This window comes from Electrona antarctica (assembly GCF_951216825.1).
Source record: "Electrona antarctica genome assembly, chromosome: 15".
NCBI lineage: Eukaryota > Metazoa > Chordata > Actinopteri > Myctophiformes > Myctophidae > Electrona > Electrona antarctica.
Genome location: NC_136796.1, coordinates 27,835,367 through 27,851,421, shown reverse-complemented (window position 1 = coordinate 27,851,421; position 16,055 = coordinate 27,835,367). Strand labels below are relative to the sequence as shown.

Here is a 16,055-nt window from a genome sequence, read left to right as displayed (position 1 = left end):
AAAGTAAGACTTTCTAGAGATGAGATATCATGGCCACACCCAGCCTATTTGAATCAAATCCCAATAGTGTCCACTCCAAATGATGGAACACTGTATTTTACAGATCAGATTCTGGCTGCCATACTAAACTGTAAATAATTTACATCTGACCACCTGACAACAGTCCACATGGATAACATGCTCAAAGAACCCAAAACCATGTTTAGTGCATATTATGCACTATATTTGGCCAACACAAAATATATAACTCTACATCCCACTATGGCACACACAAGTACTGCCACAGCACAGCCAGTTAAGCATTTTTAATTTAAACATTTGTTGAGGACAAGTACCATAACACTACATTTAGGTTACTGCCCCTCACTTCACAAATTAGTATATGATGACCTAATCATGTATCCTGGACGCAGGCTATGACAACATGAATCATCACTGTCCTCATGACGGATGAAAGAATAGCCGAGCTTACAGTCATGCTGAAAAACATCTGTCACTTCACATCACTCCATGGTATCGTCACAGAGGGACAGCTTTCTGTTACTTCATATATTTGCACTTTTTGTATTGTGCCGAATATAAGACGACTCTGATTAGAAGACTTAGACAACCCCTATTTTTCAAGAGTCATTTGTGGAAAACACATTGAAGAAAAATAAATCTGGTTTAGAAAATCTTTTTATTTTAAAATGATTATAGAAACACTTTAATATGTATAGACTAATGTGTCTAGACTAATACTGGTATGTCTTTTAGAAATTCATATCACAATAGGGTACAGAAAATAAACTGTCTCTTGGCATTTCTTATACCAGTAACAATCAGGCTATATCTTTAAGATGTAATGTTAGTTCCTACCTGCCAATGTTGGTAGGAGGACAGATAAGTGTGGGATATAGGGCCGGGTGTTATCAGCACTACACTCTGGGTGTTATAAAGGTACTGCACTGCTGTGTTAGAGTTGAATAAAGAAGGCATCATAACTTCTCCTCTGGTTCAAAAGCTAGCCAAGTTAACCAAACAACACTCTGTTCGAGATGGTCACGTCATTCCTCCATCTTACATCACAGCTGTAGTCGCTGTGTCCGTGTGTTGCTTCAATCGCTCGATTCATAACACTGGATTCCAGCTGTACGGGTGCCATCTATCAGCGCGGATGTGTAATGACATGTAAAAAAGTCTAGACCTTGGATATAGTACGACGCAGGTTTTTAGGATATTTTCATTGGAATAAAATGTCATTATATTCGGCACAATACGGAAAATGTATTTAATTGCCAGTACACTCTATCCAGTGCAATTCCAGTTTCCCTAAACACTTGCGCACACCAAAGCCATGGACTGGATGTTATTCGTCGTGCTTGCCCACACAGATAGCAAATTCATGTGAATGAGGAGCGCCGATCCAGTCGGCGCAGTGTGTGTGTTCTGTGTAAGTGTTGGAAATGTTAGAGGGGATCACTGCCTACGGTACAGGACCACTGCTGTTGTCTGCCTTCCATTGTGTAGGTGCATTTGGGCCTATAGCCTTGTTAAACTTAAGATTATACTAACCTGGGAATGTGTTTAGTATTATTAAAGCTCAGGACTGACCTTGGAGCGGAGAGACTCTGGGGACTCCAGCATGTGGAGAAGCTCTGAATTGTCGATCTCTAGCAGCATGCCGGTGATCTTCCCAGCAAGGCTGGGGTGCATGTTCTGGATCATGGGGAACAGACGCTCGCCTACAATGGTAGCCAACAAAGAGAAGTGATTCAAGAAGTGAGCACAGGATGGTTGGTTGTTGGGTTTTCAGTGAGGGACTGGGGTGCCAGACAGTACGAGGTGTTGTGACAGACACCCTGAAAACAGAAATGGAGACATCACATCTGATCATCTAAATACACTATAGTATGCTTGCTGTCACATCAATTAAAAAACTTCTGTCTGTAGTAAATATGTATCCCCAGTGTCCATGTTGAAAGGACGTGAGGACCATGAACTACAGTGTCACTGTTGCAGCCATTTGGACCAATACAACCCACTGAAGGGGTAGCAATGAATTTGACAAGCTGCAGTCACGAGTCGACATTCTATGCCAGATTAAGTAGAGACTAGATTAAAACCTTCGGCATGGTTCTTCAGAACGAGATAGTAGGTTAGTTAGCACTCTTGTAAACACTTCAGTGGGAATTGTCTAATGGATTGATTGTATTCTGAATTCAAAATTGTGGGTCTTATTGGTGCTGAACACCAGCTGTAGGCTAAAATGTGAAAACGACGAGTTGTGGTGTAGTGAGCATATATGTGCAAAACAATCATGACTTCACAGCCTTACCCAGCATCTGTTTCTGTTCCTGTGGAGGAGCAGCCGCAAGCATGGAAGCCGTCAGAGGATCTTGACCCTGCACGTGCACAGCAGGCTGGAGGAGAGAGTGAGGCAGAGAGGCAATTTGCTTTACATCCGATACACGCTTTAACCTGAAGAGCTGCGAGGATTGAAACATCGCTAATAAATACATTTCTATACGGAGCATTAACAAGTGAGTTCACTGTTCACTGAGCACATTCACTGTGCTTTATAGCAGGGGTTCTCAATGTTTTTGGCTGGGGACCCCCGGAAATGCTTTTGGTTTTTAGTCTTGCACATCTGGTACACTCAAAGACTCTCTGCTACTACACTACTGCCAAGTATGTTAAGTCTAACCACAATCATAATAATAAAGGAATAAAACAGAGAAAAGTGTGAGAAAAGCTGTGTGTGTGTGTTCTTACTTGCTGCATTGCGACTTGGGGCTGCGTGTTCATGTGCTGTTGGGGATTGCGGACCCCTGCGGCGTATTTGTACTGGGGGACGCCGCGTATGGGAGTGGCAGCAGTGGCAGCAGTAGTCGGCCGAGGGCCCATGGGCTGAGCTGTTGAAGAGGGAGAAAGGGCAGATGAATACTCAACAGGCAATATAGTTGCGTCTTATCCACTTAAGTCTTTGCAGTTGAGACAAAATATAGTTGGTTGTGAACTTGTGACTAACCGAAACGCTGAGTGGACATCATGCGGGGCACTTGAGATGCAGGCCTCATGGTGCTGAAGGTCTGAGGGCGTGGGCCAGAGGGACGCATGGCACCTGGCATGTTTTGGAAGTCTAAAGACGCATACAAAAGACTGGCTTTAACATTTTACCCAGACTGAAATTGAGTCAGTTGTGTTTTGTTACATTTTGTCTGCATGCACTGCAGCTATATGCACACAAACACAAACACAAACACACACACGCTCCCCCCGCCTCTCCTTTCCAATTCCACATTTTCAACGTGTGAGAGAGGGCCACTCACGTTGAGGCCGCACCCCTTGGGTGGTCCAGCGTGGGCTGGGGCGGAGCTGGGCCATCTGGCCAGCGGCTGGGTAGTAGGCGGCACGATTCTGGGCCTGGGGTATGGCGGCCATGAAGTAGCCTGAGGGAGGGGCTGGCTGGTATGGATTGATGACTGGGTTGGGTACAGTCCGTACGGTGGCCATGCGCTGCATGTACTGGTTGGTCAGGTGAGCCTGGCGCTCCTCCTTCCGCTGAGCCAAGGCCACGTACAGAGGCTTGGTGGCCACGATGCGTCCGTTCATCTCCGTCACCGCTTTGGTGGCCTCCTCCGGAGACGAGAAGCAGACAAAGCCGAAACCTTTGCTGCGGCCGCCTTCCATCATGACCTAAGACACAATGGCCGAGAGGAAACAACATTGTTACGGGAAAAGCTCAAAACGAACAAAGAGGACATGGAAGTGAGGAACATGATAATGTCAAGTACTACTAATTAAATGGTTTTGTCTGTAATAAATATTTATCCCCAGTGTCCATGTTGAAAGGATGTGAGGCCAATGAACTACAGTGTCACTGTTGCAGCCATTTGGACCAATGCAACCCACTGAGGAGGTAGCAATGAATTTGACAAAGCTGCAATTCCAAAATGTCAGTACAACAGCAAGGTTTAATTAAAAATAAAGCTGAAAGCAAAAAAGCAGACCCAGGGACATTTCCTTAACCACTAAAAGCTGCACTCTGTAAATTTCAAGTCCCAGTATTCGAACCTGGGTCAACTGAGCAAGTACTGAATTTTTGACCACTGAATTTTGACATTCAGGTAGTACCGCTTGTCAACCAGCAGTGGTCACACCATACCAAAGGATCTGGTCAAAATAATAGTATTAGTGCAACACATCGTGTAGCTTATTTAAGCCCAATATACTTCTTTGTACGACTAATAACAGAAATCGCTGATTTACAAGCTCACAACTCATCACTTTGTGATGCTTTGTGAGCTTGTAGATCCATTTTCTATCTTTTCTTTTTAATAAAACTTCCCTATGTATTTTCCATCTCCACAAAGACCCATTTTTGAACAATCAGGCTCTCATCTCACGGCCAAGCTACACCAGGCTTTTCAGTGTGCGTTACGCGAATACGCACACACGCGCACATTTAGGTCCAGTTCTATTTTAAGTGCACGTACGCGGGGTTCGCGTTTTAGGGTAAAAGCACACAAAACGTGTGCGAAAAGCCTGGTGTAGCCCGGCCGTCATATGGGATTTTATGTAAATTATATGTAAAAATGGTTCATCTGATTTGGTCGTACGATTTACGTAAGGGCTGTCGCCCTACTTTGTATAATCCGTCCCCATCTTCAGTCTTAAGTTTTGATTTTGTTTGCAATGTCTGCCATTGTTCCTCACTCGCAGACTTTCACACCCGGTTCTCACCGGAGCGCCGGCGGACAGTCCGGTCCCCAAATCTCTACCAGGGGAAATTCGTCACATTGTGAGCTTGTAGATATGCTATTTTCAAATGGACGAAATGTATATAGAGCTGAATTGTTTTGAAATAATCAAAATCTACAAACTAACTGATAACTAAAGTTTTCAAACAAATGTAGTGGAGTAAAGTACAATATTTGTATCCAAGATGTAGTGAAGTAAAAGTATTGGAAATATTCAAGTAAAGTACAAATACTTTTATTACAACATTATAATTAAGTACAGTACACAATTAAATGTACTTAGTTACTTTCCACCACTGTCCGTTTTATCTTCCAAATAAATACATAAGTCAAATCTAATTGAACCAAGCTGACATGGAATGGAAACAAGCCTATGTTTGACTTTAGACATCAGTATTATAATTACTCAAAGATGTGGGAGGGGAGTATCTGGGGTGAGGGTGTGGCGGAGGAAAACAATTGCATACACATTTGGATTACAACAGCACCCCCCACTTCAGGACAGTGTGGTACTGCAGCTAAAACTGCTTCAGAAGGCAAAAAGAAATGCCATTACTGGGTATATCAGAGTGGTGATTGAGGCTCAAACCATTAGAAATAAAGTTTGAGGGACATATGATATTAAATACTAAAAACAGTTTTAAAATTCACGTTATTTCTGCTATAATCAACTTTTCTTTTTACAAAATTGTGTGTGTGTGTGGGGCTTGTGACTTTTCAAACATAAGACATTCTTCATGGGGGTTCAAGGTCCTACTGTACCTTGGCACTGGTGATGGTGCCGAACGGTGTGAATTCCTTGCGCAGGCGTTCGTCATCAATGCCGTCATCTAGGTTCTTCACATACAGGTTGACACCCTGAACACAGAAATGGAGACATCACATCTGATAATCTAAATACACTACACTACAGTATGCTTACTGTCACGTCAACTTAAAGGCTTCTGTCTGTAGTAAATATGTATCCCCAGTGTCCATGAAAGGACGTGAGGTCCATGAACTACAGTGTCACTGTTGCAGCCATTTGGACCAATGCAACCCACTGAAGGGGTAGCAATGAATTTGACAAGCTGCAGTCCCGAGTCAACATTCTATGCTAGATATGGATATCGGTCTGGTGGTATACCGGTCTACCGATATACAGTATCTGCCATTATTTGACTTCCTTCGCAACAATCGGTATCGAACTATGCAGACTTTGTATCCCCATTTTTAACCACTTATGGTTTTTTTAATTCTTATTTTTTTAATTCTCTACTCACATTTTGACAAAATACCGGTCAAAATGTAGGTAGTCGGTGGGCTAAGACTAGGAACCAAAGATCTGGCATTTGTCGGGCTCTATAAGAATTGTGGTGAAAGGCCCAAACAAACAAATCACTCTTACCATTCCAGATTACGGATGTCAATTCAGTTGGCATAAACCGTCAACCAGCCCTGTCGCCTCACAACTTCACAAGTAAAGGTGGCCTTACACTAGCCGATAATCGGGCATTTTTTGACGCTCGGGGGGTGCCCGACTCAATCGATCTGCTCGGGGCCGCTCAAAGCGCGATCGGCCCGATCAATATCAAGAATGTTTGATATTTGCTCTGCCCCGCTCCGATTATCCTGTAGTGTGTGGTGCTATCAGATTGAAAAAAATCGGCTAGTGTAAGGCCACCTTAAGGATGTCTGATATTATTTTATTAATTTAAGAAATGACTAAAAGCTACTCTTCTATAGGTTTTGATAGTTTCAATATAAAAAAATGAAAAAGCATGCACATCGCCAAGGTAGTGTAGGGTAATATTTTCTGGTTAAAACTTTTTTTTAAAGGTTAAATCACTATATTTTGTCTGATAGAAATCATTGCTGTATAGTGTTTGTTCAGTAGTCTCTCCAGTTCTTTATTAAATAGAAAATACATTTTCATCTAGGTTGCCAATTTCAGCCAATCAGAAGAGAGTACCCATGTATCAGCTTCAATAGTGTTCCAGTTCAAATTGGTCTGCTCATTGATTTGTGTTAATGCTTCCAGTGCCACTTATTTAATCTATATCTTGTGTGAGTTTTCCTAATTGGATAAAATTGGTATCCCGACCTGAGAGGGTTTGTTAGTGTGGTTGCCCTAAAGGGCAACCAGACTATTGTAATTGGAACACTTTATTTTTCCACTGGAGTAACCTTTTTTTTGATGTGCTACTCCTCCCACAGTTTTGACTGTACGCACTTGAGCCATATCTCAAATTGACCGGCTTCATCGGGAAGGATGTGCTTGTATTTTTTTAAGAGAAATGTTGTATAGTTTAATTGATATGAATTTATTAGTGAATAGAATTTCCCCATTGACATGAATGGGAAAATGCGATTTTTCGCATTTTCTCACATTCAAGTATTTTTTCCTCAGAGACTGTAAGCACTATAGTTACAAAACTTGGAGGGTAGGTTTATAATAATTACTAAAATTAATCAACTTATAATGTTATCAGTCGGCCTCATGGTGGCGCTATAACAGCCCACTTTACGTTTTGGCTTATAACTCTTGAACCGTAGGTCGTAAAATCAAAATTATTTTTTCACTTTCATTTTTTCCCATATAGGCCACGCCCATTTGCGTCATGATAGATTTTCCGCCATTTTGAATTTTCTCCAAAACACACTTTTTGCTCCTCCTCCTACAGATTTTGTCCAAATCTCACAAAAATTGGTACACATGATCTCTGGACCTTTCCGATGAAAACGCCACAGGCGGAATTTTGATAGTGCGTATCATTCGGCCGTAATCGTTGTCCGAAGATAGTAGGAGGGGCCTATTTTATAAAAAATGCCATAAATCACGAACAAAATGTCCAATCCATCCCAAATTTGAATCACATGTCGCGGGTGGTTCAATCAACCAAGTACCAAAAGCAATTCTATTTTCATCCATAGGGGGCGCCGAAAATGCGAGAAATGTAACCGTTTGTCGCAAAAACATGATTTTTGGGGGATAAATCCCCTCCGAATTACTTATGCATGATCTCAGGGGTGACGTGACATTGTAATTGGCTGGCAATATTAGTGGGAGGGGCATATGTAAGCCACTGCGGCAACCACACTTTGCAATTTTTTTAAATTGCGACCTTTCTAGTTACTAAACACTATAGGAATTATTTACATAGAGCTATTTAACACTTATTTTAACTGGTCACGCTCCAAAAAGCTTAAAATGTTTAACCACCAACATCCTGTGTGGCAGCAATACATTTTAAACTTGTTGAACCAGTCAGAATCTTCAATATCACTGCAGTGGTATTTGAAAACTGTGCACTACTGCATTGTCCATCCAGACGGTTGTCTATTGCGTATATATGTAAAGGAAGACACCGTCATCCAAACTGACCTGGTAGCGAGTCATGCGGTCCTGCTTCATTTGCTCAAATTTGCGCTTGAGCTCATTCTGTCGCTCCACCTTCTTCTGGGCACGTCCCACGTAGATCAGCTTGCCATTCAGCTCCTTCCCGTTCATCTCATCCACTGCCTGAAGCAGACAAAACAAACTCAGCTGGTTTTGTGGGCTACCAGTAGGAAACGGTTACGCATAGCTTTATCATCACCTGAACAGGTTGCTGTTTGATTATCAAAATACACTACAGTATGCTAACTGTTACGTTAAATGCTGTAGTAAATGTCTGTAGTAAATATGTATCCCCAGCGTCCATGTTGAAAAGACGTGAGGTCCATGAACTACAGTGTCACTGTTGCAGCCATTTGGACCAATGCAACCCACTGAAGGGGTAGCAATGAATTTGACAAGCTGCAGTCCCAAGTCAACATTCTATGCCAGATATGGGTCCTAAGTGGAGGCAGACCGATATATCGGCTTGGCCTATATACCGTATCTGTCATTATTTGACTTTATTAACAACATCGGCAATTATGCATCATCTGAACTGTTTGGAGCTTAGCAGGTAGACTTCTTGCTGTGAAGTTTGAGCAGTTATTTATATACATCTATATATAACTTCTGGACATTCAAAAGTAAAGATGTCCCAATACTGTATCGGTATCGGAAAAGTATTGGTATCGGCCCTTATTTGTCATATCAGTATCGGCGAATATGTCGGGTAAATAAAATGTTGGGGCATGTGGAGTTTGCTTTCGAGTTGCCAGAACTGCAAGTGCACATTTGAGTGAAGAGTCTGCTATAAACACAACACAAGATATATAGCTAATAGCTATAAACACAACACGGGAACGATAAAAGTGTATCAGGACATCCCTATTCAAAAGTGAAACCAGTCATATTACAGTAAAAATGGCTATTTTCAGAAATAGCTCAAATAGAAGATCTACAAGCTCATAATGTGTCACAGTGTGATGCATTGTGAACTTGTAGGCCTATATTGTCTATGTTCACCTCTTTATAGGGGGGGGTCACAGCCAGAAGCTTTGGCTACTTGGGGGTGCTTGGCATCGAATGGTTTGGGAACCGGAGTTAAATTGTGTTACAGTAGAGTACGTTGGCTGCCTGGTATCTTACCTGCTGAGCATCCTCGTGATTCTCAAAGCTCACAAAGCCAAATCCTCGTGACTTGCCACTGTCGTCAGTCATGACATGAATGCTCATTGAATTGCCTAAATGACAGGAAGACACCCTATAGTGAGTTTTACCTTTCCTTTTATCGTGTACATAAACTATCTGTGGTGTGACCTCAGTAATGGAGTATTCCATCAGAAATGCATCCCACCAATGCAATATCAACAAAAGTAATTTCATAGCACATGATATAATAATAATAATAATAATAAGTATTTATATTGCACTTTACATTTGAAAGAAACATTGTGCTACAGTACAGACTAAAGACATTTGCTTAAAACAATCTAAAAAGGATGGTTTAAAAAAAACAATTAAAAAGCAAGTGGGACAAAGAAAACCTAGGGGATATCACATTTTCTGTCATGTTCCTAAGTCAAATGATTTTGTCTGTAGAAAATATGTATCCCCAGTGTCCATGTTGAAAGGATGTGAGGCCCATATGAACTACAGTATCACTGTTGCAGCCATTTGGACCAATGCAACCCACTGAGGTGGTAGCAATGAATTTGACAAAGCTGCAGTCTTTTGACCATCTACCAAACTGGTTTCATAAGACAATAAGGGTATTAGCAATTGTGCCAAAGGACATTTTTCCTCTATGAAGACCTAGTTCCTTTGTTGTAAAGAGGTTGGGCTTCAACAATGGTATTGTCAGTGGAGTGCTTACACAAAATCCAGTGAGCATATTCCCAAAAATATGAAAAAACGATAGCACAAAATGTTATACCAAATATAAATGAATGGATTGATTTAATCTATAGTATATTTATTATGGAGAGAATTACATTCAGCTTTAGAGGTCAAGTTGAAGTCTTCACAGATAACTGGTTTAGATGGATTACTCATGTTTCTACCATAAGACCTGATTTTGTATAAATTCAGTTAAACCTGTTTAACCTGTATATGCACCTGTTTGAGGTACTTATGTATTATGATCATCAATAGAGAAGAGAGGCAGATATCGCCCCTTGTGTGTATTGTACGTCTATTGTCTCGTTTTGTTTTTCGGTTGTATGTATTGTCAATTGTCAGTCGTTTCGTTTACATGTACGTTTGATTAAAATTCAATAAAACGTAAATTGAAAGAAAAAAAACGGTAGCACATCTCAAATTTCAGGTCAAGGCAGACAAAATACTCAAATTTCACTTTTTCATTTGGCTCCCATCATAATAGAAAAATGCTTAGGCATTTCAGCACAGAGACTATAAAGAGGCTTTCATATTTTTGGGGAATATGCGACCTAGTTCCTTTGTTTGAGTGAGGGAATTAATGGCATTGTTAAGTGATGCATTAACTCACCATATTTACTGAAGACCTCCCTCAGTTTCTCGTCATCCATGTCCTCACCAAAGTTCTTAATGTAGACGTTGGTGAACTCCTTGGCCCTGGCACCTAGCTCAGCCTCGCGCTCTTTGCGAGATTTGAAGCGGCCAACAAATCTACATTTAAAAAGGACATCAGAAGCCAATTAGGTCAGGTCATCATTTAGCACGAGAACATTCGAGAGCAGCAAGCAACTCGCATTGCAGTTCATGCTAAAGCTTTGATATATTGTTGTTGTCTGGCATAAAACTACCTCCATAGTTAATCTTTTTCTCTTTTCATAAATTATTGTTAATAGCCTATTTTACACTTATATTAAGCAATTGCCAAATTAGTACACATTTTGAACTTTCAGATTAGCTTTTCAGTTCACCTATGATGACATGCCCAAAATAGGGACAACCGGTTGCATGTGGTTAAGTGTATCTGTATATTTTATAAATATGAATAAAGAACTTTTATGCATTGGTACAGGGGTTCTTTTTTCCAATCCCTGAAAAGTACAGGACACGGTTTCAGCCCAAGAGAGACAATGGTGTATGTTATTTGAAGCCAAGGGAGACACAAACTAGCTGCACATAGTCTAAAAGCTCTTTCCATACAATTCTTGACACAAAAATAAAGTTAGCATCATTTCCCACAATTACAGACAGGTTACACAATGTTAAAAACACACACTTACACTTTTCGGTCATTGAGCAGCATGCCATTCATTTTCTCAATGGCCCGTTCGGCTGCCTCCTGAGTCTCAAAATGCACAAAGCCGTAGCCTTTAGAGCCATTTTCGTCACAAACCACCTTAGAAAAAGAGGACACATGCCGACTATAAGCCACATTCACATGCTATGCCAATGCAATGGCTGGGTTCACACATAATCAACTAAAAAGTTGAACAATTGTGAATGATACGTCATTTTACAGAATTGAAATTACTGATTATTACTGAAGTTCCTATTAGAATGGTGGGGTTGAATGGAAAAACAAACTCAATTCTGCTCATCAATAACCCAATAACACAATGCAAATTGCAAACACAAAAATGCGCTTCCTCGTCTAATGAATATGCAGATTGGAGAACTTCAAATTTTTTGTCACCTTAAGTCAAATGGTTTTGTCTGTAGTCAATATGTAGCCCCTCTCGGAACCCTCGTAAAAGGTTTCTGACATTTGGATGTTTACCTTTTACGGAGGGTCCCTTCTCAGTTGTCGCCCGCAACATGGCGATTCTGGGATACAGGCGGACTTGGCCTCGCATATCTCCTTGCTGCGCTGTTTCAGTGATGGTTATATGTCTCTAAAGAAGCATATATCGGCAATAGGAGACAACGGAAACCTCAGCGAACGGCGCAGAAGCCGTTAAGTATTTTTAATCTTTGTTAGACCGTTTTGGCAGCTCTGAAAAACATCCTGCATGTATGCGGTCGGCCAATCAGAGGCAGTAACTAGGACGTGCAGCTAGCCAGCCAGCGCTCGGGAGGCGGGACATGGGAAGTGAGGAAGAGAGAATGTCAGAGCTGCCAAAACGGTCTAACAAAGTTACATACTTAACGGCTTCTGCGCCGTTCGCTGAAGTTTCCGTTGTCTCCATTGTCTCCTATTGCCGATATATGCTTCTTTAGAGACATAACCATCACTGAAACAGCGCAGCAAGGACATATTCGAGGCCAAGTCCGCCTGTATCCCAGAATCGCCATGTTGCGGGCGACAACTGAGAAGGGACCCTCCGTAAAAGGTAAACATCCAAATGTCAGAAACCTTTTACGAGGGTTCTAAGAGGGGCTAGTCAATATGTATCCCCAGTTTCCATGTTGAAAGGCCATAAGGCCCATGAACTACAGTATCACTGTTGCAGCCATTTGGACCAATGCAACCCACTGAGGAGGTACCAATGAATTTGACAAAGCTGCAGTCTTTTGAGAGTCTTTAGCAAAAAGGTTTCATAAGACACTATAACAGGATTAGCAATAGTCATTAGACCTTGCACAGAATGTTAATAGTTACTTTTCCAGCAGGGCTGCCTATAACCATTGGTAGTCTAATTTCTGCTAGGTAAAAGCGTGAAATTACTGTTCCGCTGTGACTGTGATGGGTTTACAAGGACCAGTGATCTCAATGTTTCATTTATGTTGATATCTCACAAACACACAGGCTGAAATTGTTTTGCACATAGCCACATACGGTAGCTAGCTACTATGGCTTCTTTCAACATGGATAATGGTCATTCTAAACATGAAAGGCCTCTATTGTGCCAAAGGATATTTTTTCTCTATAAGACTTTGGATAGTTCCTTTTATTTGGGTGAGGAATTCAATGGGTGGATTCATTATGAAAAACTGTCCTCTTTACTCTACTAACAGAAGATAACAATTGCAATATGATATTTCATCCACATTGTACAACTTTACACTACATGTGAAATGTCAGGGTGACAATAAACACCCATCTAGCAACACAAGTGCTTTGAGGGGCATAAAGTAGGACTCTAACCTAGAATAGTTTCCTAAAGAAAATCACACCTGTGTGATGTGAGGGGCGCTAATATGTTAAAGTCTAACTCATGTTGATTAGGTGATGTAATGGTGATAAACAAACGGTGCCAACACAAACATTAAATGCCATTAAAAATAAATGTGACATGACGTACATTTTCCCTTGTCAATGGCGTTTTTGAAACAAACATTGAACTAAAAACAAACATTAAACCTGTATATAGGAGGGCTCAAAAATATATAGTCTGCACACTGGATCATGCTCCATAGTGTTTAGTATTTACTTGATTAACCACCAAAGTGATGTTTCAAGCATCTCCACTCCAGTCTGAGCAAAGAAGTTTGAAATGTCACCTTGGTGGCATTTAATAAATACACTGGGAGGGCATGATCCAGTGTGCAGACTCTATATTTACACTTCTACCATTAATACATTTTGACATATGCTGCCATGCGTACTCTGTCATTTACACAGTGTACAGATGTCAGACACACTATGCAAAACATAGCAAAGCAACACTACAAGACACCTATTGACGGTTCACCTTCATCCCTGGAGATGTGACCCTCAGTCCTTTACCTTGCAAGACAAGATGTTGCCAAAAGCCGAGAAGGTGTCGTACAGGGCCTTGTTGTCAATGGACTTGTCTAGGTTCTTAATGAAAATGTTGCCAACGCCACTCTTTCGCAACGAGGGGTCTCGCTGGGACCACATTATGCGTACAGGTCGGCCCTTGATCACATCGAAGTTCATTGTGTCCAGTGCACGCTCAGCTGAGAAGGACATGACATGAGTTGTTAAAGAACTTCCAATCAACTTGTGAACATTCAGTGTTCAAATGGAATGTGTGTTTTTTTTTATCCACCTTTAATTTAATTATGTATTACATATCAGTGGTTCAAGTATGCTTCAGGGCTCAGGGTTTTTTGGGTTCCAAAGGTCTGGGACAAGTCTGAGATTGTACAGATGGAACCATTCATACACTCTTAAGAGTCATGGGGGTCCTTGAAATTAAAATGTCTGAGAACCACTGGATTCTACAGGAAAAAAACTGTTATTCGGGTACCATTACAGTGCAAACTGAATTGCGTGGTACTAGTATAATTGAAAATTTGCCCAGAATAAACACCATCGATGCATGACAACACAACATGACTCAGTAGAGATCCATCTTGATAAACACACCCAAGCCAACCAGGACACAAAATGCAGACCACTGTTCTCTTATCAATGGAATGCACTCAATGCAGACGATTCTAGGGCTATAGGCTGAGGCAATACTACCTAGCATTGCATCTGGCCTGGGGATAATTCTCAATGCATGTCAGAGTACACGTCTTTCTTAACCTGGCATGAGCATGACTCTGCTGAAACTGACCATAGTGTGTGGATCTCAGTAACAACACAGCTTGTTATTAGTTACAATAATGTTGAGCTCGTCTTGTGACTCCTTTTGGGTAGGTTGTCGCTTGGCAAAAAATAACGGTTCTACAAACCAACAAACGAGCCGCATTCGCTTGTAGATCCGTTCCTTTTGGCGAGCGACACCGTCGGACTACACAGTATAAATAAATTAGGCAATACCCCGACAATATGTCGGACGCAGTCACGTGGAGTTTTATTACAGTCGATGGTGGATTGAGGCTAGCCTCATGCTTCTTGTCACCCACTCCCGGCTGTCTGTCATATCCGAAAACTGGCTTATCATTTGCATTGCAGTTCTTATAACTTGCGACACTCACCGTCAGCTGGCTGCTGGAAGTTCACATAGGCGTATCCGAGCGATCGCCGTGTGATCATGTCTCTGCACACCCGAATGGAGAGGATCGCTCCGGCCGGGCTGAATTTCTCGTACAGCATGGCCTCGGTCACATCCTGATGCAGGTCCCCGACGTACAGGGACGCCATGGGGTAACTGGGAGCGCTGGGGTTCATTTTGACTTGAACGAACGACCGACCCGGTGGTGGTGGGGCGAGAAAACTTGAGATCTCTCAAATGAAAAGTTCAGACGAAAAAGGATGAATGTTTTGTTTTCTCTAACCGCCTAACGATGCAGATGGTTCGCAATCGTTAAAGTTGACAGCTGGAATGTTATTTCTTAAAAAAGAAAATAAAAAGCACACCGTTAAGACAAATGTCAATAATAAAACCTGTATTAAGAGTTATGTTGACTACAGGCCTGGTACGAGTCGACAGGAATTCTGGCTAAAAATACACAAAATTAAAACAATTCCACTTGGCCTTGCTTCTTGTCCAGCAACAAAAACGTGGATTTTAAAAAATCGTCGATATTTTGCCACTTCTTGTGCGGTTGCAGGCTTCTTCCAGGGGTCTTCTTAACTCCAGCTTCACCGATGTTTTTTTTAAGTTACAAAATAATCAAAAAAGAAAGAAAGGAAAGATTTTTTAGCGTTTTTAATATTTTAATGTTTTTTTTATTTTTTTATTTTTTTTATAGAACGTGTGCCGAGCGAGCTCAGCTCTGGAGCACACACGCACTCACAGCACTACCAGCCGGGGTTGAGGGGGAATGCAGCGTGGAAGCTGCTGCATATATACCGCTGCAGACGTCACGCAAATCGTGGACCAATCGTGTTGAGCCTGAAAATAGCAGATCTACAAGCTCCCAACGTGCCTCGTCGGCGACGCGTTGTGAGCTTGTAGATCTGCTATTTTCGGAGCGCGCCACCGTCGTACGACGCACTATACATTATTAAAGTATTCCAGTTTGACTGGGGGGGAAAAGGCAAGTTGTCTGCAGGCAGCCCAAATGTTTGCAAATTATTACCGGTTATTTTGTTACAGTTGCAGACTGCATAACTGCAACTGTTATTCTGCAACTGTTATTCAACAAAACTACTGCAACTTGCAGTAGTTTTGTTGAATAACAAAAGTTATTCTCTTGTGAATAACTTTTGACTTGATTTGACTATA

At 41.5% G+C, this 16,055-nt stretch overlaps 1 protein-coding gene across 2 annotated transcripts in view; it reads right to left on the bottom strand.

Annotated features, from left to right (window-relative positions):
* LOC306938183 (polyadenylate-binding protein 1) overlaps positions 1–15,636 on the bottom strand; it is a 16,810-nt gene extending 1,174 nt beyond the window's left edge. For both annotated transcript variants that reach the window (XR_013791684.1, XM_079522244.1), the window contains exons 1-12: positions 14,863–15,636; positions 13,700–13,893; positions 11,313–11,428; positions 10,607–10,746; positions 9,247–9,341; positions 8,107–8,244; positions 5,505–5,600; positions 3,312–3,678; positions 3,011–3,121; positions 2,755–2,894; positions 2,318–2,402; positions 1,594–1,724 (exon numbers count right to left, since the gene is read on the bottom strand). Coding sequence is in view for 1 of the 2 variants with exons in the window: in XM_079522244.1 (XP_079378370.1) it covers positions 1,594–1,724; positions 2,318–2,402; positions 2,755–2,894; positions 3,011–3,121; positions 3,312–3,678; positions 5,505–5,600; positions 8,107–8,244; positions 9,247–9,341; positions 10,607–10,746; positions 11,313–11,428; positions 13,700–13,893; positions 14,863–15,055 (1,806 nt within the window). In the remaining variant the exon portion in view is untranslated. The remainder of the gene's footprint in view (positions 1–1,593; positions 1,725–2,317; positions 2,403–2,754; positions 2,895–3,010; positions 3,122–3,311; positions 3,679–5,504; positions 5,601–8,106; positions 8,245–9,246; positions 9,342–10,606; positions 10,747–11,312; positions 11,429–13,699; positions 13,894–14,862) is intronic.
* Between the last annotated feature and the right edge of the window lie 419 nt (positions 15,637–16,055).